The following is a 23,526-nucleotide window of genomic DNA, read 5'->3' on the forward strand; positions in this document are numbered from 1 at the left end:
CTGTACTTTCAGACTTGCAAGATAATGTAGCTTTACAATAAAGTAGAATTAGCTTATCTGGCTGTGTTTCCTATCTGGTCTACCTGGTAAGGTTGACACTTACATGCTTGGTGATGAAATTTTTTTTAGTGCTTCTTATTTAGTGCACAATTCTAATTCACACAGGGGTCATTGCTTAACAATACAATACAACCCTTGGAACTCTTCCCCAGAGCAGAGTGGAGTAATGGACAAATGCATAACAGTAAAATATAATACCCCCAACCCACATCTACTTTGCGGCAATAAAAAAAGATAAATAATATCAAAGAAATGTGAAGGAAATTCTCAAGCTCCCTGAGAAAAAAGTAGCAAAATTGGAAGCATATTTCAAAGGAGAAGAAATATAGTAATAGTATAAATTTAGTCTGCCAGCAGTATTAATGTAATGGATGATTACAGGGTGAGCAAGTTCCAGTAGACAAAATGGATGGATATTCTGACTCAGTTGTATTAAGACAGACTGGCAGCCCTGACACAGTTGATCCAAACAGCAGTTGGGGAGAAGCAATTTTTGTTTATTCAACTCTTCCCATCTATGAAGTTCCATAAATGCTTGAGCCTCTTCAGGTTTGCTATTTACATTTTATAAAACTTAAAAATCATTGTGTCCATGCAAGTAATATCACATCTGGTTTGACCATAAGGCAGTTCCCCCCACCTGAGGCATTTCTATAAATGTATATTTAATTTGATTCTAAGTGACTGCTCTACACTGGAATAATGGATTTTATTTTATATACTATATTTCCTGTACTATTTATTAATTCATTTTCTTTTTATGAGTTTAAAAATGTTATGTTTTAAACACTGATGTAACTATTCCCAGAAACTTGGGTTATTGGGCAGATTAAATTATAATAAATATAATAATGTATATGGATGTCCAGAATAATAGTAAAATTTTCCTTGCTTTTTCTTCCCCTTCTGGTTGCATTTTAGTCATGCTTTTGAGTATGACTAAAGCTAAAGCCAATTCATTAAAATGTGTTTATATTGGGAACCCACAACCTCATTCTCAAACTGCTTCGTTTGAAGCAGAAATATGCTACCTTCCTTGCAAGAGAAAGGGAAAAAAATGCAGTATGAGGATTTGTTAGCAGGAAAAAGAAGACTAAAAGCCCAATACTTCATGAGTCATTTATAGTAGTAGAATTACAGTTGCAGATCCAAGTTATGATGACCCAGCAGTGTATGTAAAATGTCAACACTGAGATACAATAATTAGTTTCATGTTAATTTTGAAGCCTCTACAGCCTGGGGAACAACCTCAAAGAAAGAGCATTAACTGTAACCACACTGGTGTCATTCACGTACTGTTGCTGGGGAATCACACAGGAATGATATGCTCCCAGTGCAAACTCTCCAAGGTTGATTGATTATTTGCTTATTTGCTTATTTATTTAAATTTCAATGTGTTGAAACTTTATATTTTCTGGGAATGAAATATTTCATCTCCCTCAATATCAAAAGAGGGACGCGGTGGCGCTGCGGGTTAAACCGCTGAGCTGTCGATCGGAAGGTCGGCGGTTCGAAACCGCGCGGCGGGGTGAGCTCCCGTTGTTAATCCCAGCTCCTGCTCACCTAGCAGTTCGAAAACATGCAAATGTGAGTAGATCAATAGGTACCGCTTCGGCGGGAAGGTAACGGCGTTCCGAGTCGTCATGCTGGCCACATGACCCGGAAGTGTCTATGACAACGCCGGCTCCAAGGCTTAGAAACGGAGATGAGCACCGCCCCCTAGAGTCGGATTCGACTGGACTTTACATCAAGGGAAACCTTTACCTTTACCAATATCAAAAAGTTATATCTGAAAGTGTGAACAGCTTTATTCTCCATTGCAAGTTACAATACCGCCATTACCCCAGGGGATATGGAAGACGCATTAGAGCTCAGGGCAAAATAAACTCTTTACTTTCCCACTTCCTGGGCTCCTGTAACACTGTATACCATGTCAGGTGCTGAACAATCTAGTACCGTGCTTCTTTCCAATTTAATCCTGAGAATAATGCCCTGGAGCCAAAAAAAAAAAAAGCTAACAATATTACTTAAAGTATTTGAGGTTAGCTGAATGCAGTATTATAATAGAGAACTTTATTTATTCAATTTAGGCACAACTTGGTGGTATTTTAAGTTTCCTAATTTCATTATCTGCAAATTAAAACAAGGCTTAGCATTTCATGAAATAGGTTTGTGCAAAATCTAATCACCAAGGTTAGTTAATTTGTGCAGAACTTAATCAACAAGGTTACTGTTTGATCTTTTGCATTGCTACAATGGGCCATATTTACCTTTTACCATGAATTTATGCAACATGCTGTTTTTGTTGAAATTCATCTATTGTTTATTCATTCAGAAAAGTTTCTTGTTTATAAGCTGAGCCAGCAGCAACTGTGGGGTCAGTGTGATGGGGTCAGAGTGATGCTGGCCCCTTTTCATGTATCATGATGTCACCAGCCTGCCCAAAAGAGGTGGAGCTTGTAGTGTGATACTGCAATGGATGAAAGCAGCAAAGGAACTACTGGGATGAGTTCACATATTCCTCTAGTTAATTTTTTTTTAGCCAGGATTTGATGAATCCAGAACTAATGGAGAGCCTGTTTTGTGCATTAGCAAAGTAACTGGGGCTTGTTTGGCCAATTCCTAGTTTATTTTTAATATTTTGTTTAGTGCTTTTTTTTTTTGCCTTGCTCTTCTGATCTGATTAAGTGCATGTAGCATAAAAACAACCAGGAACAAGCCAAGAATCTGCAAAGAAACTATGCATCCTTATTTGTGCATCACACTCACCGTTGCAATCACTATACCTACAACAAAAACATGATTTCAAACTGGCTAATAACAGCACATTATTCCAAGCCAAAAACAAAACCAATACTATGATTATGATTTAACACAATGTGTTATTATAAAGATGACAGTGCAATCATTAGCTTATTAACAGAACTAAAAGAGATTGTCTAAGTTGTTATACAACACTCAGGACAGAGACAGGTTCAGAAAGTCAAGCTGCTTGAGGCCCAGAATTACAATGGCTTATTGTTGGATTGTATTAAGTCATGGTATCTATAAGTCTTTAGTTTGTTAAAATTAAGAATGGCTGGCTTCACCAAAGCAATCTAATAGACCTGCTATTGAAAGGACAGCAAAGAACACTTTAGGATATTTCTGGAATTTGCAGTTGGAATATCACTACCATGGACAAGATGGATGCTCGAGAAAGTCCTAAATGAAACTCATACCCATTAGTTATTTGAAAATGGTCAGAGGATACCTTGAGATTGTTATCCAGGTATTACTTGAGAGAGCAACTGGATTCACACCTAATACACTGCCATGAGAAAGTCCCTATAGATTATTTTGTGAACATACCCAGGGTGCTCTAAAATCAGGAGGAGTCTGGTAGTACCAGTGTGGTTTGTAAACCATTTCTTATGATGGTACGTTAACCTAGCCATTTGTGCCATATTTGTTCAACTAGGGTTAAGCATAGTTAACTATGGCCTAATATGAAGCATAAATCAGGTCACCCTAACAAGGTGGATTGACTACCAGTGTCTGCAAGATATACTTGAAAGCCAGGAGAGAACAAGCCAGTGGAAACTAACATTTTTGTGGCTCAGGCTGTACTTTTTAATAATAGTTTCATTCTTTCAGGGCCACAAGGGGCATGGGGATGTTGTGGTAATGTCACCAGAGTAGTCATGGCCAACACTTTGGGCTTATAAAGACTGAGTTTATTTGAAGTAAAACATATGCATTTGCAGAAATGCATTGAAGAATAATCTAGGTAGACAGAAATAAGAGTAGTACAAAACTATACTATAGCATATTTATAGACAGCAAATACCTAACAGATCTGATAATGTTTCTGAAGCATCTTCTAACTTTGTAAATTGAGTTCATACTCAATCATACCACATAACTTTTGGTCAATAAAAGATTGTTAAGGACCAGAATACTTTCAAATGCAGACAAAGTAAGTTAGGCAGTAGTGATTTAGAACATTATCAAACATTGGTTTAATTGAATTTTATGTACATATGCCAGCCCTTGATGTAGCACACTGCATTTTCCTTTTTTGCAGTCATATCAGATGCATATAAAAAAGGAATTAGTTTATAAATCATGGCAACTAACCATTCTACTTTATCCTGTATTGGTCAAATCAAACATTGAGTATTATGTACAGTACAATATCTTAAGAATTCAGACAAAATGGAACAGGTTCTGAGAGGAGCAATGAGGATAATCAAGAAACTAAAAGCTAAATTATACAAAGATTAAGGTACTTGAGAATATTTAGCCTGCAGAAGATGGGGACATAACAACATTCTTCAACTACTTAAATCATCCCAGGCAGAAGGGTATGGAATAATGGATTTAAGTTACGGGAATGCAGACTCCAACTGAAAGCTAGGAAAAACATCCTCATAGTAAAAGCATTTGCCAGTGTAACAAACTACTCAGAGAGGGAGTAGGTTCTTCATCAATGTAATTTTCAAATGAAGTCAGAACAACTTACTCTGGAGATGTTTTAATTTCCATTCCTCTACTAAACAGGGTTCACTGGACTCTGTGGCCTAAGTGGTTCCTTTCAGCCCTATGATTCTTTGCATACTTGTATACTGAAAAGTCAGGCTAATATAGTGAGCAAGAGAATAGCAAGGGAGTTTGTTCCCTATTTTTTAAGATTGCCAGCTTCCCCCCCCCCGCCCCTTTAATGGACCTCACAATGTGTCTCTGCTGATTTTCTTCAAATCTTAATTACTGCTAGAAAATTACATGATTATAAACAGGAAAGTGAACAGAGATGAATTGCACATACATTCTTTCTACAGAAACACTAAATGAGTAGCCCATTTTTCTTTGTGTTACATTTTAATGATGACTGCATCTGGGTGGTGTCTGAGTAGGTATAAATAAATCTCTTCATAGTTTAAGCCTGTTTGTATTATATCACATTGTCTTAATGTAGAAACACAGTTATTGTAACATTAATGAATGGTTGGGGTGTTGGGATTCAATTCAACAGTGTTCTAGAAAAGCCCGAAAGGATATTCTACTGGATTCTCTATACAAAAGGGTCAACTGATTTAAAATACCTTTACTGTATTACTGTACTTAGCCACATACAAATTAGGGATGTTCCTATGAATTCAAACACATGGTTTAAACTGCTCATTTAATGTAAACCACCCAGAGTCCCCCTTTTTGTGGGAAGATGGGCGGTGAGAGAAATCTGAATAATAAATAATAATAGATAAATAAACCTAACAGGAAGTGATCCTAACCTCCTCCTGCTATCCAAAAGTGGTTGGATGGGGTGGAGTTGCCTCTGCCCTGATGAAGATGAGCTCCTCCAATGAAATAGAAAGTTCTGCAGACAGAGCATCACGGCTCATGATACAGACTGAATCCAGAAGACGTGTGGTGGGAAACTGGGATAGCCTTGGATCTGCAGAATTTAAAGCTCCTTCACTCCCCTTCTATGGGCCCAAACTAAATTTCTTACCTATGACAGTCTGAGGCATACGAATGGAAGAGGAAAAATACAGGCAGAATATGAGAAGAATATGTAACACTTATCTTTCCACTTCCTGTCCTGCCTTTATATATAAATGTATAAACAATTAATATTCATTTCCTGCAAACATTCAATGCAACCCACTTTGAAATGTGCATTTTAGCCAGTAAATGTAAGGCTGTTTGCAGTATGTAACCATTAAATGAGCATGAGCATTGCTAAAGTGCATGTATTTTAAAAAGTGGGAAGAAAAATGAAAGTCCATAACTTCTAAACAGTAACTGCTGCTGTTTCCCAGTGCAGCCAACACATCTCTGGAAGTCACATCAATTAACGGCTGGAAACTGTTTTATATTGTGCATGCTAAGCTATAGGCTAGACTGGAAACAAAAAAACACCTTGGAAGAAATTAATGGCAAACCACTTTCATAACATTATCCCCACCCCACCCCAACAATAACGTGGATGTGCCTGTGAAATCACCAGGAGCAGAGTTCAACTTAAAAGAGACTTTACCTTTACTTACAGCAAACTAATTTGTCATACAAAAGTCATTTAGTAGAACTTTTTTTAAAGGTTAAAAAACCCTGTCCTGAAGGATATCCCCATAGGAAAGCAAATGAAGTTGATTGAGAGAATTGGAGGCACAAAAAATATCACACGGTGTGATCCGCCAATCAATTGTCTTTTGTAGCACTGGGCTACACCAATGAATCTGTTTCCCACTGCCTGTCATAGCCATGTATACCACGGTTTCAGACACCTAATGCATCCATTAAACAACTTCGAACAGTGATGAAATCTGTTGACAAGAGCTTCAAGCCTCAGATTCTCCTGCTGTCCGGAAGCTTATACGACTACTCCACTGAATCTCAAATACAGTTAGTTGTTTGGCCATACAGAGAGAGCGAAATTTAAGCAATGCTAAGATGCTCTCCTCTACACTTTCTAAACAGTAATTTCACTTAAATTAGTGGCATCGTGTTTGTACAGTACTATAAAGGTAAAATATGATTCTAAGGTATTTTTGGCAATAAAAACTATTTTTATTTGTTGGAAGAGGCAAAGGCTATAAGTCAAAAGTACAAACACACCATGCCGATTTATAATTTTAATTTCTTATTAAAGCAAAACTACAATTAAGGCCCAACAAATGTTCTGATGAAATAAGCCTTTATATGGAATTGATATTCATTAGTTAAAAATATTGAGCAATAATAATCTTAATTACCTTTTTCTCCTCTCTGGCATTTCTTTTTTTGTACAACACATTTTCTTGTTTCACTTGTATGTGGGCATAATTTGCCTTTTGTTGAAGGAAGTTGTAAGATTTCTCTGACCCTTGTTTCATTTCCCCTTTTGAAACCACATGTTTTTCCTTTCTTTGTGCAAGGACTCCACTGGCTCCATTCATTAATTTTACAATGCACTGTAACAAAAACATGATACAAATAAATCTGCGCCAACAGCCTATGAAGTACATCCTTTTCATTGCACATTACATATTTAGTCTGTAAATGAAATATAGAGAGATCCAGGAAGAAAATATCTCTCTTTAAATTTGAAACTTGCATCATCTTAAATGACTTCTCAAGGGCCTTTTTCATTTGCTCAAATATGGCTGCAGTTCTTATTTGTTCAAAAGTAAGGTCATTTTCCCACTAGTGACATGTAGCCTCTTTATAGCATCATCCAGCTATCACTGAAGTAATATAAAGTTTGTCCTTATTACTGTTATTTAGCACAATAAAAGATCTTATGGATCCTAGAAGGGATATTATCAACCCTAGAAGGTGCTATAAGTCAAGGTTTTTGAAACAGAAAACAACAACCTTGAACACAACCAGTTTTCTGTCACTAGAGCTTTGCCTTTTGATCAGGAATTTCAGAACTTTTTTTTTTTAACTAACAAGTTCTGTGGCCTGAAAAAGTTTGAAAACTGCTGCTATAAGTTACTAGTGGGGAAATGACCTAAAGATAATTTCATTGTCTTATAAGAAATTGCATTGTGATTTTTGGAACTTTTCTAGATGCTGGGCAGTGAAAAAGCAGTACAATAAGTGGGATGAATAACATAATAATTGTGATGATGGCTATATCATTGCATTGCACCAGCAAAGAGGCCTTTTAATTCAACTAAAAATGGGCCCTTTACCAAGAAACTCTGTGCTGAAAATAATAGCAACATATACAAAGCCACTCCTAGCCTAGGTTTGGTAAGGAGGAAGCTTGAGCAGAGTATTTTTGGGCAAATGATACTTCCTGTGGTTTTCAGTGGTTCTTCCACTTCACTCCCTCTGAAGTTCAAAGGTATAAAATATAAAGAGGAGGGTCTTTTATTTTTTGAAACATACTGTGTGTGGCTCTTTTCTGCTAACTTTAAGCTGCATCCTTTACAGAGAGCCAACAGTGGCAAAGCAGTATCCACCTGGAAAGGTTTATTGGAAAAATTCTTAGCATAAACAATTTACTTACCAATATCATTGCATTCCATAGTGTGATTGTTGGGTTCCAGCCAGTCAGGGCAGTTTTCAAGGCACTTTCCAAGGTGTAAGTAAAATCCATTTTTACACTTCGTGCAGAAATTTTTATTGAAGCAGGCTTCACAGTCAGCTTTACATTCTGAAGTACAAGAAATAACCATACGTACATTCTGAAGTACAAGAAATAATCACTTCCTGGTGATTCATCCCCCTACATAATGTATCTGATTTACATATAAAATGATCATGGAACATGTTTTCTGCAATAGAGATCGCCGTAGGAAGAGAACGGTGTTAGTCTATGGTAGCAAAAAATCAGTACATGCCTTTAAATAAAATTTCATGATACTCTACCAATTGCACACATGGCTACTCTCTAAAACTTGGGTGCATAAAGACATAATTGTTCGAGTGATCAAACATCTCTGGAAGTGTACATTATCCCAATATATCCCAAGCTATGAGAAAATCAGACTTGCATTTTGCCTCAGACTGTGAATGGCATTGTTTGGCTAGTAGTTATGATAGTTGTCCTTCCACCTATTTGCACAGTAATTTTCTAAATTTTTAAAGTGGACTTTCCTATAAAATTACAAATATGATGTTCCATGGAAAGAAGTGTCACACTGTGGGTCGTAAATGTATTTAAAAAGGCATTATTGTAATTTGAGGAGGAACAGACAGACAACATACTGATGTGAGTAAGTAAAGGAGAGACTGGTAAATTTCATTCTATGGGAAGAAGATCCTATGCAAGAATGACAAACAAATTCAGGAAGCGTTCCACATTTGTATTGTTTTGTAAGGGTAATATTTTAATATTTTATGAACTGCATGTATTTGTAAACCACCATGAGCTGTATGGGGTCAACAACCTATAAATACTTAAAATAAATAAAAAATGAAGATAAAACTAATCCTGTTTCAAGATATCTCTGCACAGACTTAATTGTAAAACCCATCTTGTATCTTAGGGTTTGTTATAAGCAAGAGTATCAACTGCAGGGATGACCGGAGATGTCCATCTGAATAGACATCAGAGTCTACTGGATTGGGTGGTCATAATAAATGTAAATAATAATAATAATAATATCTATGTTGCATGGTATTTTAGTTTCAGTTTCTAATTAATCCTTGAGGCATAGTTATTGCTGTCATCATTGCTTCCCTAGAAAAGACACAGTATTTAATGTGAGGATGTTGAATAAATCAGGTTACAATACTTAAGTTACAACAAATATATAATAATAAATGTATTGAGGTGAGCTCAAATGAACATTTGTATCTGCTGTTATTATCTGAACAATTTACCAGTAACTGTCATGGCTTTTTGCGATTTCAAAGCTTTTCAAATATTAAACTAGCTTTAGAAAATGATTGTTGCAACATTCTATCAACTTACTTGTACACTCATTTCGTTCTGGGGATCGTTGTCCAAAATACCCAGGAGGACAGGATGAAAGACATACCCCAATCTGTTTCATGCGAATCCTCTCCAGAAAAAAGAAGAGTCTAGGTTTACACGACATGCATCCATTATATTCAGAACATGTTGCACATCCTCCTTGACAAGCTTGGCTCATATTGCGATGCACTAAGAAGAAAAATCACAGCAAGAGTATCATTAGCTGAAGTACTATAATTTTTATCTATATAGTCTCCTGAATATTTCAAAATATTCAAAATATTTCAAAATATTCAGTACATAACTGTTTTAAATGCCCTGTATGGTAGAAAAATAGACTAAAAACAATAACAATAACAATTTATTAATAAGTTCAATACAATGAATTTTAATGTCCCTATGGAAAGAAGAAAGAAAATAAAAATGCGTGTATTTTGGTCCTAAATCTGTGTATTTGAAAGAAATTTGTTACTGTGCGTAATGGGGCTTACTTTTAATTACAGTACATGTACAGTATACAGGATTGCAGCTTCAGTGGTTTACAGCAAATATACATATTATTCATAAGTAAGAAGAGACTTCTAGTGCATTGTAAGAATACAGACTTAATTTTATCATTCCACTTATGTTTAACTTGGTTCCAGGAAATCCTTAAGCTATTTGCAACATGTTCTAATTAGCAGCAGTTTAATATCCCTGAAAGACAAGTTCATTCAACATTGTTATCAGACTTCCCCTGATGATACAGGATAACCTAGAAAAGAAAGTTTTAGGTTGCAGCTGTAATTCATATGGAATAATAGGAAGGTCCAACAAGCATATGAAAAGAAAAAAAAAGGCATGGTAAAGAAATGGGCTTCATCTGCATTGGTACTATTATATGAATATTTATTTATTTATTTATTTGATTTCTATAGCCGCCCATCGCAGCGAGTGACTCTGGGCGGCTTACAAACATTTAGATGTTTGTAAGCCGCCCAGAGCTTACAAACATCTTACAACATTTAGATGTTTCTAAATCATAGTCATCATAGTCCTATGTCTATTCTATTTTGTGCCTTCAAGTCAGCATTGACTCCTGGAGAAACCTAGACTAGTCCCTGAAGTTTTCTTGGCCAATTTTTTCAGAAGTGGTTTGCCCTTTCCTTCTTCCTAGGGCTGAGAGGGAGTGACTGGCCCAAGGTCACCCAGCTGGTTTTGTGCCTAAGGCGGTACTAGAACTCATGGTCTCCTGTGGTCTAGCCTGGTGCCTTAACCACTACACCAAATGCTCTCGCTTCATAGTCTCACTTCATATATGTACCTATTATTTATTTATTTATTTATTTATTTATTGTATTTTCCTTTGTATTCCGATTATTATAATAGCAGCTAAATTCTTGAAAGTAGAAGGTCTAAAGCATGCTGTGTTTTATTATAACTTTGATCGGGATTACTATTGTCATATCATGCATTTAGCTTTAAAGGATTCTTGTTCAGTAAATCATCACAAGCCATGGAAGGTAAATGGAGAAAAATCAGTAAGGACTTCTTGAGTTCTCTGTGCTGCATGAATGCTCAATCACTATCAATAAGATCTAAAAATGAAAATATTCATAGTATATCTATTATCTTAATTCATCATCTTTAGTCAAAGTAGCAGGACAAAAATATGGAAGGACTCTGATATCTATTTCAGTAAAGATGAATTTATACTTCTTAGATTTATGTTTCTCCAGGATCTTAATAGCAAACAAAATACTGTAGAATGAACCTCATCTTTAACCACATGCACCATCAGTTTTCAGTTTTTTGCTACTTTTAAGTGGAAAATACATGGGAAGTGTAGTTTTAGCATAAAATAGACCTGACACAACTTTTACAAATCAAATAAAACTGCCAGCCATTACACACACACACACTCTCACACTAGAAAAAAAACAACTAAAAAAGTCACCCTGTCTGTGTGTAAGATGCAGCCCCATCCTCTTTTTATCATTGTCCTACCAAAGTAACCATAATCTTCCTTGCCCCATAATATTAATTAAATATAATCACCAAGAGTTGCGTGCTCCTATTTCAGTGATCACTGAAATGGATGTTTCATGAAAGGCACAGTTGTATCTCTCTGAGACTATATGTGCTTATTTCTCCAGAACATTTTTATCTTTTATTATAATGCATTTGGGAAGAAGAAAAAAACTACAATGTTTTTAAAAAGTTTAATTGGTTTTAGTCCAGACTTGAAACTTGTTTCTGAATGCATTTAAGAGCAGGTTTTTGAGACTTGATGTGAATACTTTGTCATTCAATATGTCATTACATAGAGACTTTAATCAATTATACATTTTAAAGATGACATTGTTGCACACTGACTTACTACATACCAGACTTCAGGTGGTTCACAGTCCTGATCCTATACTACATGGTTCCTTCCATCCACAACTATATCTTGGTTTCAGCCCAACAAGTTTAGCACTGTACTATAACATTGGCTTTATGATATATGGACTTATTTATTGCCATTAGCAAGGACTATCTTAAAAATGGTTAGTGCTACCAAGTATGAAAGAACTATTTTTTTAAAAAAAAAATTGTCTTCACAACAGGTAAAATAAAAATATAAATGTCATACCAGGAGATGGAATAAAGTTTGCTCCTTGTAACTGTATCGCTTTATAATGAAACAGACTGTTAGTAATTTTCCAAAGGCTTAGGTTTCATTCATGCATGTACACACTAAGCTATACAAAAGCTGTTTCTTTCTGGTGTTGCCCCATTTGGCTCTGGTAACATATTTGAATATTACAGCTATAAATAATTGTATCATATTTCCCCACTCAGGCAATTCCTCACCAGGAGATTAGATTAGATTAGAAATCTTCCCACTGGTTCTGCCTGTATAAGGAACCATGTAGAGTTTGGTGTCATACAATTCTGTCTTCTATGGAAAACTCATCATGGTATTGAGATAGTAACTCATTAACTGGTAACTTCAGCTGATAAATTCATTTGGAATACTACTTTTTCAAAAGATTGCCCAAAAGTTTATGTTGGCACTGCAGCATAAGCACAGAACTTCCTGTTAAAACAGAAAAATTAAGACCAAGTGACAACAGTCTTCTTTCAGACACTAGCAAGAATTCTCCTTAATGTGAAAACTGTTTTCCAGTTTATACGCCTTGATCTACAGCTGTAACAATGCATCAGAAAGGTTTTAATTTAAACTTGGGTATCATGAATTAAGAATTCATGTCTGGAGATAATAGTGCACAGGTACGAGTGGGTTGGATTGTTCAGGTTTCCTCTTTTGACTGTGAAACTAATTTGCTACACTGCTTAGGTTGTTCTTTTGCCAAAGAAGGAAAAGAAAGAAAAGCAGGGTGGGTGGGAGAGCAGCCATCCATTTATATAGAAATGAAGTCATCTGTGTCATGCATTTGTTATTTCCTCTTTTATTTTCTTGTTTAGCTACTCATTTTTTCTGCTGGAAAAGATTGTGGATGTTCACAATGAAACAGCTACAGTATGTGTTTCAAAGTCTCTTCCAATAATAGTGAGTCGGAGGTTCATTTATACTAAATGTCTTTATTAGCTAACTATTCCCACATATAGCCTCCTGTTCTAATTACTTGTTGAATAAAACGAACTACTTCCAGGGCCAAAGGCCATACTTCCCAGCAGAGGGTGTGCCTCCTCAATCTCAGTCCTTCCTCTGTGTTACCAACTTTGTCCTCCTGACTCTACCACCTAGTTCCAACTATTGATACAGGATGTGCTTCTCCTGAAATATGGCCCAGGCTCCAGTCTTTGACTTTCCTTTGTCCTAGGGGAAAAAATATCTTACTGAAGTTATCATGTTACGATGCTACCAAGTAGTCCCCTCCTGCTTTCCTGGGAGCCCCTACCCATTTCCTGGATCACCTGCACCTATAATCACCAGGGCAGGATGGCAAAGTTTGTGCATAACAGCAGCCATGGTGGCAGGCTGCATGTGACAGTTGTGCAGGTTGAAGTGGGAGATTCCTCCTACTTTAGCCCGTGTGGCAACCATCCACAACATGCTGTGCAGGAGATCTGGGAGGAAGGAGTAAATATACTTCAAAGAGTTATACAACCCCTACCCACCACAATGACTGGAAGGGAAGGCAGCAAACAAAAGTGGCCAATAGATGCTGGGCAGTACTCACTCTGCTGCATTATCTATTCAGTTGCTGCAAAAGCACAGCATCATGAAAATGACAACAAGGCATATGTTGGAATAAGATGGAAAATATCACTTCAGCTTTGGTTCAGAAAAATGTGAAGTTAGTTGACCCCATATTATGTTTGCAATGTATGGTTTATCCTCTAATCTAAATCAGTAACCAACCATACATTGCAAACATAATGAACTGTTAAATTTGCAAACTAAAGCTTATTGTAGTATCTGGTAAAATATACATCCTAAGGTAAACTAGTCTTACCATCATATCCCTTGACACTTAAATTGTCTGAATGCATGTGATAGGAACCTGAAGTGCTCCAGATATTGCTGAACTCCTACTTTCACTTAGCCCCAGCCAGGATGTCATGTGGTGAAGGCCACATATTCCTGAGCTTGTCCTAATATTTTATTTTCCATTAGTAGTATGATTGCATTAATAGATTAAATGATTTCTAACAGCATGGACTGGGAGAAAGAATATAAATCAGAGGAAGGGTTTTGCTGGTTTCATACATTATACTAAGCCATACTGTGATTTGTTTGGTTTTCACTTTAGGACTTTATAAGCAGGCTGTAAGAGAGAATTGGAGGAATTTAATTTCAGCAGTAAAACTTAAGAACTCCACTTGGTTTTGGCACTTAACCAATCCACGTCTTAGAGTAAAGCATTTTAGCCCTTTCACACAAATATCCACTGATAAATGGGAGGATCACTTCTGTAGCATCTTTAAAAGGGAATTTGTTGTAGTCTCAGATGTGATTCCCTCTCATAGTGACCTCCCAGATTGGCCGCCAGTGTCTATAGCTAAGATTAAAGAGCTTATTGCCCAATTAAAACTGGGTAAATCATCTGGAAGTGATTTCATTCCCACCCCCATTAATAAAGAAAAACAAGATTTGTGGGCTCCGGTTCTGGCCACTTTATTTACACATATTAACAACACAGGCCAATTTCCATCTGATTGGAATCAGGCTATTGTTCTAAAGGTAAAGGTAAAGGTTTCCCTTGACGTAAAGTCCAGTCGTGTCCGACTCTAGGGGGCGGTGCTCATCTCCGTTTCAAAGCCTTGGAGCCGGCGTTGTCCATAGGACACTTCCGGGTCATGTGGCCAGCATGACTCACGGAACGCCGTTACCTTCCCGCCGAAGCGGTACCAATTAATCTACTCACATTTGCATGTTTTCGAACTGCTTGGTGTGCAGAAGCTGGGACGAGCAACGGGAGCTCACCCCGCCGCGCGGTTTCGAACCGCCGACCTTCCGATCGACAGCTCAGCGGTTTAACCCGCAGCGCCACCGCGTCCCTGTTCTACCATTATACAAAAATAAAGGAATAGACTTGACCCTACAAATTATAGACCTATTAGTTTATTAAACACAATAAGTAAACTTTATGTCAGATTTTTATATCTAGAAATAGTGGATTGGGTACAAAATGAAAATACCATTGCTGAAGAACAGGCTGGATTTAGAGGGGAGCGATCAGCATTAGATCAATGTTTGGTTCTCCATCATTTGGCAGAAAAATATTCTGTGCCCCTTCAAGGTTCCCTTTTTGCAACTTTTGTTGATTTTAAGTCAGCTTTTGACCTAATACCAAGGGAGAGACTGTAGGACAGTCTGAGACAGTCTACTATTGATAAATGGCTGCTCCTACTTATTTAGTCACTTTACTCAAATATCTCCCTGAGGATTAGATATACTCCTTGGGGACATTTATTGAAAGCACTTCCAATTTATAGAGGTATAAGACAAGGTTGCATATTAGCTCAACTACTTTTTAATCTATATTTAAATTCAATAATCCAAGCACTTGCTGTTTTAGTCCATCCACCTATTTTAGCTGATCATGCGATTCCAGCATTACTGTATGCTGATGATGTCGTTATTATGTCTACTTCGCAGGTGGGAATGAGAAAAGCACTTAGGGCACTAGCTTTATTCTGTATAGAACAAAAGCTATCAATAAACTACCAGAAAACCAAAGTTTTAGTGTTTGCCCAACATTATCATAAAATTCACAAATGGCAAATAAATGGGACTCAAATTGAGCAACCTATAAATATCTTGGAGTGCAGTTCCACACTACTCTATCCTGGAATGCTCTTTTTTTTTTTTTACTGGGCAAGTGTCGCAGAGCAATCGTAAGGTTTTACCACTCAAAAGGAGCCTATTATATCTCTGCAGCTTGCAAGGTTTTCCAAGCTAAGGAAGTCCCTCAGCTTCTTTATGGCTCCCAAATTTGCTCTTTTGCAAAGCTTAACATTCTTGAAACTATTCATAATAAGTTTAATAGAGCCATACTGATGGTTCCAAAATGTATCAAAAATGCCACCTTACGTGTGAAGACAGATATAGACTCATTGGACGCTACAGCATGGTTTCTTCTTATTACCTTTTGCTAAAGTTAATCCTACTTCCTATAGGTTTGGCCCCATTAGTTCTTAGAGATTGTTTTAAATCATCATATCTTTAAAAAGCCTTAGATAAAAATTTTTTACTGGGCTTCTCTATGGAAAGTTTGTGCTCATTAGGTTTTGATAATGGTAGAACTGCCCTCAAATCACAAATTTGGGATATAGATCTCCAAACAAATTAAAGCAAGGTGTCACACCCCAATATTTATCATATTCTTCCAAAAGGGTTCACTCCAGCCTCCTATTTATCTTCTATCATGATTCTGAAATTTTGTAAGTCCTTCACTTCAGCTAGGCTGGATGCATTGCCCTCAGCAGTCCTTTCTGGACATTTTAAGGGTACTCCTACCTATCTTCAGTTATGTCCATGTGATGATGGCTCGATAGAAACTCTAAGCCATATGCTACTATGCTGCTCCCTATATAAAGACTCTAGACAGACCATTTATCCAATCTTGAAGAAATTTCCAGGGAGGGAATGTGATACCTACTTAATGTTACTTCTTTCGGACAAGGACTCAAAAATATCTTCCCAAGTTGCCCGGTTTTGTACAATATGCTGCGCCATTAATTAAGTCTGGAACTGTTTATAATACTACTTTTATTCTGTTTTATTTTATTATATCTGTTCTTAATTATTTTGTTTTGATCTTATTATTGTTTTTTCTGTTATATATGTAGAAGTATGTAGCAGCTCTACTATTAGATATTTTATTGTATCTGGCCTTAGGGCTGTAATAAACTGATTTGATTTGATCACTTTAGCTATACAGTAACTACAATTATGAGCTATGTGGCATGTTCTTGCTGCTGTTGTTGGATGCTGTCAGATTAAGAGAAAAAGCATTACTTAACGCCATTTAAACCAGACTCACTTGTGAGTTGTGGATGAGATGAAGACAATGTGATGGGGACCTGGGGAAAAATAACGTAGCCCGGACACATTTGTCTCCAGGCGATGTCATGGAACCTAGCCAAAGAGAAACTACTACAGAAAAAAAGAATGTAGGATGCATGTTCAGAAAAAAAAAAATCCAGTTTCTGAATTGTACTCAGACAAGAATTTGCAATACTTGCATGAGTCCATAAAAAATTAGATCCTTAACTGGAAATATCCAAGAATATGAAGGATATACTCAGTATAAATGAATATTCTACATGCTGTTCAATATTAAAGAGAGAATAGTAGACTTATTGAGTATAACAAATTAAAATATAAACCAAAAACATGCATCCTGAATTTGTTAAGAAACTAAAGATTAAAAGAAACCCACCATGGAAGGATGCAAAATTTATTCGGTCTATTAATTTCTTTGGTACAACAGAAATAACCTCCAGATCAGCCACATGAGCTGCCAGTGGTTTGCTTTCCATCCAAGAATATTTCTTATAAATAAACTGAGAAGAATTTTCTGTATACAGAATGAATGGAACAGTTCTTTTCCCTCCCCATACACTCCTCCTTGTACTTCTAAAGTTTATAGGAACTCATTTTGACAAAACTATGTGCATGCACACATACATATATGCACAAGGAAGCTAGGATAAAGGTATTTTATTAAATCAATGTATCTTGAGGCTTATTTGAATGAAAAACCCACAAAATAGAGCTAAGTTCCCCACAGAAGGTGACTTTGGCAAGAGGGGTGGCTTTATAAATTTAAATAAATAAATAGTACTCACCAGTGTACTTTTAACACTTATCTGTCCCCTAAATTCAATCTGATTGCTACCTGATATGCAGAAACAGAAAGGATTATAAAATGAACAATGAAGTCTTAGTTAGTCAGGTCTAATTCAGACAACCTTGGCAGCTGCATGTTGTAAAAAAGCAGAATATTAATTGCTTAGATTGTACCAACCCACCTTGTTTTTGTTTTAATAGGTAGTTGCTATTCAGACATGATACACATATCTGTATACCTGGTTAATCAAGAGTCATGCCAATGTTCTCAATGTTTAAATGGGAAGGGTGTTTAAATTGGCTATTAAGTTAAGGTGCTATCTACCCACTCTTGATCAGCACCAAACAATGCTGGCATAAACAGTGTTGTTCCCATCTGCTAATCCTTAGTTTCTATCCATTCCAAGTCAATGCTGAATGGCATCATCCTGATTCATGAGTGCGCCACTTATAATAGGCAAGGTGAATGGTTTTCTCCTCTGGCTTTGCTACTGCCCTGTCAGCATGACATTAGCCAATGGGAAAAACATCCACCAACTAAGGCACTGCAGCAACAACGGTTTGGATCTGATTTCAGGACATTGCCAAGGTTTCTCCAGCTGGCTTGTTTGTTCCTCTTTCTATAACTCCTTCAGCTTCTTCCAAGGAAAAATAATGTTGCTACCATAACAGATTCCTAGTTAATCCATTATCTATCTCCTGTAAACACTACCTGTTTGATATTCCCAAGAGCGTGAATATATATTCTGGAATACACAACATTCATTTTCTCTAGCAGCCATATTATGAACTGCTTTGAAAATTCCAATTTCATAAACAGTTTGGTATATGGAAAGAAGAGGTGATCATCATGAAACAGAAGTTTAAATTTCCAATGAACTCCCAGATTATCTAACCCAATTGCTTTATAATTTTGAATTTAAGTCCTTGAAAATCTGAAATAAATCTAACTTTCCCCATGAGGTGGGGTTAAGAGTAGGCTGACCATATTTCCTTAAGACAAAAATGGGACATTGGGATGGCGAAATGGGACGGGGCTAAAAATGGAACATTGGGATGGCAAAACGGGGCAGGGCTGGGCAACAGGCTGGGCTGGAAGGCAGAAACTTCTCCAGTTTTCTCCGGCTGAGAATCTTCGGATTCCTTCGTTTGTGAGAGGCAAGGCTGGGCTGGAGAGTCTAGTGAACAGTTGTCCCCGACAAGCCATTCCTCCTCTAGCTGTGCTTTTATGTTCTTTTCTTCACGCCGTTTCAAGGCAGGAGCCAATCAGCTCGCCCTTTGATTACTGCCTATCAGCTGATCCTGTTTTTTTCTTTTTAGGTTTCCTGCCAGGTTGAGCTCTGCAGCTTTTTTTCCTGCCATTTCTGCTGAGCTCCCCCTCCTTCCACTCAAAGTCAGACTGCATTCTGACAGATTCATGGGAACTTTCAAATTTTTAAGTAAGGTTTTTAAGAAAACGGGACAAAATGGACATTTATATTAAAACAATGGGGCGATCTGGAAATGTTAAAAAAAACAGGACTGTCTCATTCAAAATGGGTTGTATGGTCAGCCTAGTTAAGAGTCAAAGGGTATCTTAAGCCTTGCAGAGCTTGCATTTTTTGAAAAAAATCTGAAAGCCCAAAAGAGGAAAATATTCACTCTTGTGCTCTCATATCACCAGCCATGCAATCTGTACACATTTGTCAAAAATGTTTGCTTACTCCTGGTTTCAGATCAGAAGCAGATGCAATTGTCCTCTTAAGGCATGGAAAAAGAATGGAGTAGGAGAAGGATGTTGGTCTGGGGTTCAATGAGGCAGAATTATATAGTGGCAAACCACAGTTTCCTGTCAGATGTTAGAGTCTTTCAGATGTTAGAGTATGACTGCATCCATACCTCATGCTACGCCAAGGATATGCAATATTTTTGAGGCAGATCTGCAATATAGTATGCATGTGATGGACACACTCACAAAAGTGTTGTCCTGATGGTTATAGCTAATCACAAACACCCATTTACTAGAAGGTGAATTAGCTTCTTAAGATGCTCCCAGTGAGACCTTCATGGGCCCAAAGGTATTTCTGCAAGTAAATACAGTTGTTTTGCAGCATGGAAGTTTCTATCTATCTATCTATCTATATCTATCTATCTATCTATCTATCTATCTATCTATCTATCTATCTATCTATCTATCTATCTATCTATCTATCTAAAGATCAGGTGATACAAAGCATTTACCTTTGCCTGTGCCAAGCCATAATATGGATTGACTAATTTTGGCTTTACATTATGTGTGAATAGAGCTACTATTGGCTTATAAACCATGCTTTATGTCTTACATATTGAATGTGAACAGATGATTGTGGCTTGCTCACAAACTATGTTTAGAACAAAACATGGGTTATAGATTGTGTGTGTGTGTGTGTGTGTGTTAGAAATGGTCAGTATAAGTAACATAGAAATGTGATTTTTTTCTCCTGCATTATTCAGCTCAGATTGCACATACTGTATAATGCAGGGGGAAAAAAATCACATTTCTATGTTACTCACACTGACCATTTCTTAAAAATGTATCAGGGTCTACATCAATTATTATTAGCTCTTGCTTAGATTGACTGTACAGATGTCATTCACAATGTGAAAGAATGCAATACTAGGAAAGCATTATGAAATCACTGACTGTGGACCAATGTAACCAAAAGCTGAGTTTAAATACTTGGCTAGAAATTTAACAACTTCCATTGTTAAATGTTGCATATTTCCTCATCAATTCTCAAAAGATACGGGAATCATTCAGTTCATACCATTAGCATTATGCAACACCAGTAGCAAGTTTCCCTTACAGCCTTCTAAGACAAAAGTTTTTGTTATGCACATTTTTTTTTATATTAGAAACCACAGAAACAATAGCAGGGACATATTTTAGTTTAACCCCTTTTTCTTATTCTTGACCATACTATACCACAAAACCTTGTAATTCTATTTTAGAAATTTTTATGTTGCTTAATATTAAAGAAATGAGACTTAATGTAATCATCCAGCTTTATTACAGAATTGAACAAACAGTGTGACCCACTGAACTGAAAACAGCCCACTATGTATTATGGTCTTTTAGATACATGTTGACACTCTCATTTATTTTTAAAGCCCCAGACAGGAAACCTAAGCAAAGGCCTTTAGCAAGCCCATGGGACCCACCATATATGGCTATGTTTAGTTTGGTGGGTTCAAGTAGACACATATCTAATTGTCTTGACTTTTGCTCAATAAACTTTGGCAGTGAATTCAACATCTCGTTCCGAGCCTTATGAAGGTTGATGTATACTCTATCAAGAAGGCACAACGTCATATTTGTTTATTCAGAAATAAGCTTAACTGAATTCAGTTTATTGAATTCTCTTTTCATTCAAATCTCTGTTTTACTAAAAAGTGTTCTGTGAATGCCTCAATTGACCATGTTCATGATAGACAGCAGAGGTTAATACTTATGAGCTCATCAGGTGGCAACCTCAGCATATGGAAGATTGTGACTTGGAACGTAAGAGGAGTAAATGATGTTGTTGTTTATTTGTTTAGTCGCTTTTGACTCTTCGTGACTTCATGGACCAGCCCACGCCAGAGCTTCCTGTAGGTCGTCAACACCCCCAGCTCCCCCAGGGACAAGTCCGTCACCTCTAGAATATCATCCATCCACCTTGCCCTTGGTCGGCCCCTCTTCCTTTTGCCCTCCACTCTCCCTAGCATCAGCATCTTCTCCAGGGTGTCCTGTCTTCTCATTATGTGGCCAAAGTATTTCAGTTTTGCCTTTAATATCATTCCCTCAAGTGAGCAGTCTGGCTTTATTTCCTGGAGGATGGACTGGTTTGATCTTCTTGCAGTCCAAGGCACTCTCAGAATTTTCCTCCAACACCACAGTTCAAAAGCATCAATCTTCCTTCTCTCAGCCTTCCTTATGGTCCAGCTCTCACAGCCATACGTTACTACGGGGAACACCATTGCTTTAACTATGCAGACCTTTGTTGTCAGTGTGATGTCTCTGCTCTTAACTATTTTATCGAGATTTGTCATTGCTCTTCTCCCAAGGATTAAGCGTCTTCTGATTTCCTGACTGCAGTCAGCATCTGCAGTAATCTTCGCACCTAGAAATACAAAGTCTTTCACTGCCTCTACGTTTTCTCCCTCTATTTGCCAGTTATCGATCAAGCTGGTTGCCATAACCTTGGTTTTTTTGAGGTTTAGCTGCAAGCCAGCTTTTGCACTTTCTTCTTTCACCTTCAACATAAGGCTCCTCAGTTCCTCTTCGCTTTCAGCCATCAAAGTGGTATCATCTGCATATCTGAGATTGTTAATGTTTCTTCCAGCGATTTTAACTCCAGCCTTGGATTCCTCAAGCCCAGCATGTCGCATGATGTGTTCTGCATACAAGTTGAATAGATAGGGTGAGAGGATACAGCCCTGCCGTACTCCTTTCCCAATCTTAAACCAGTCCATTGTTCCGTGGTCTGTTCTTACTGTTGCTACTTGGTCGTTATACGGATTCTTCAGGAGGCAGACAAGATGACTTGGTATCCCCATACTGCTAAGAACTTGCCACAATTTGTTATGGTCCACACAGTCAAAGGCTTTAGAATAGTCAATAAAACAGAAATAGATGTTTTTCTGAAACTCCCTGGCTTTTTCCATTATCCAGCGGATATTGGCAATTTGGTCCCTAGTTCTTCTGCCTTTTCTAAACCCAGCTTGTACATCTGGCAATTGTTGCTCCATGAATTGCTGGAGTCTACCTTGCAGGATCTTGAGCATTACCTTATTGGCATGTGAAATGAGTGCCACTGTTTGATAGTGTGAACATTCTTTAGTGTTTCCCTTTTTTGGTATGAGGATATAAGTTGATTTTCTCCAGTCTGATGGCCATTCTTGTGCTTTCCAAATTTGCTGGCATATAGCATGCATTACCTTGACAGCATCATCTCGCAAGATTTTGAACAGTTCGGCTGGGATGCCATCGTCTCCTGCTGCCTTGTTATTAGTAATGCTTCTTAAGGCCCATTCAACCTCACTCTTCAGGATGTCTGGCTCTAGCTCACTGACCACACAGTCAAAGCTGTGATATTGTTATCCTTCCTATACAGGTCTTCTGTATATTCTTGCCACCTTTTCTTGATCTCTTCTTCTTCTGTTAGGTCCTTGCCATCTTTGTTTTTGATCATACCCGTTTTTGCCTGGAATTTACCTCCAATGTTTCTAATTTTCTGGAAGAGGTCTCTTGTCCTTCCTATTCTATTGTCTTCTTCCACTTCCGTGCATTGCTTGTTTAAAAATAATTCCTTATCTCTTCTGGCCAACCTCTGGAATTTTGCATTTAATTGGGCATATCTCCCCCTATCACTGTTGCCTTTTGCTTTCCTTCTTTCTTGGGCTACTTCTCATGTCTCAGCAGACAGCCATTTTGCCTTCTTGGTTTTCTCTTTCTTTGGGATGTATTTTGTTGCCGCCTCCTGAACAATATTGCAAACTTCTGTCTGTAGTTCTTCCGGAACCCTATCTCCTAAGTCCAGTCCCTTAAATCTATTCTTCACCTCCACTGTATATTCCTTAGGAATATTAGTGAGCTCATATCTAGCTGATCTGTGGGTCTTCCCTAATCCCTTTAGTCTGATCCTAAATTGTGCAATAAGTAGTTCGTGATCTGAACTACAGTCAGCTCCAGGTCTTGTTTTTACCGACTGTACAGATGTCCGCCACCTTTGGCTGCAAAGGATGTAGTCAATCTGATTTCGGTGTTGTCCATCTGGTGAAGTCC

The 23,526-nt window shown here is 37.4% G+C and overlaps 1 protein-coding gene across 1 annotated transcript in view; it reads right to left on the minus strand.

Annotated features, from left to right (window-relative positions):
• RSPO3 (R-spondin 3) overlaps positions 1-23,526 on the minus strand; it is a 65,426-nt gene that overhangs the window by 16,770 nt on the left and 25,130 nt on the right. Inside the window, exons 2-4 of the mRNA XM_063310296.1 lie at positions 9,452-9,643; positions 8,042-8,188; positions 6,798-6,995 (exon numbers count right to left, since the gene is read on the minus strand). Coding sequence (XP_063166366.1) covers positions 6,798-6,995; positions 8,042-8,188; positions 9,452-9,643 — 537 coding nt within the window. The remainder of the gene's footprint in view (positions 1-6,797; positions 6,996-8,041; positions 8,189-9,451; positions 9,644-23,526) is intronic.

Source organism: Candoia aspera, chromosome 1, assembly GCF_035149785.1.
Source record: "Candoia aspera isolate rCanAsp1 chromosome 1, rCanAsp1.hap2, whole genome shotgun sequence".
In the NCBI taxonomy this organism is placed as follows: Eukaryota; Metazoa; Chordata; class Lepidosauria; order Squamata; family Boidae; genus Candoia; species Candoia aspera.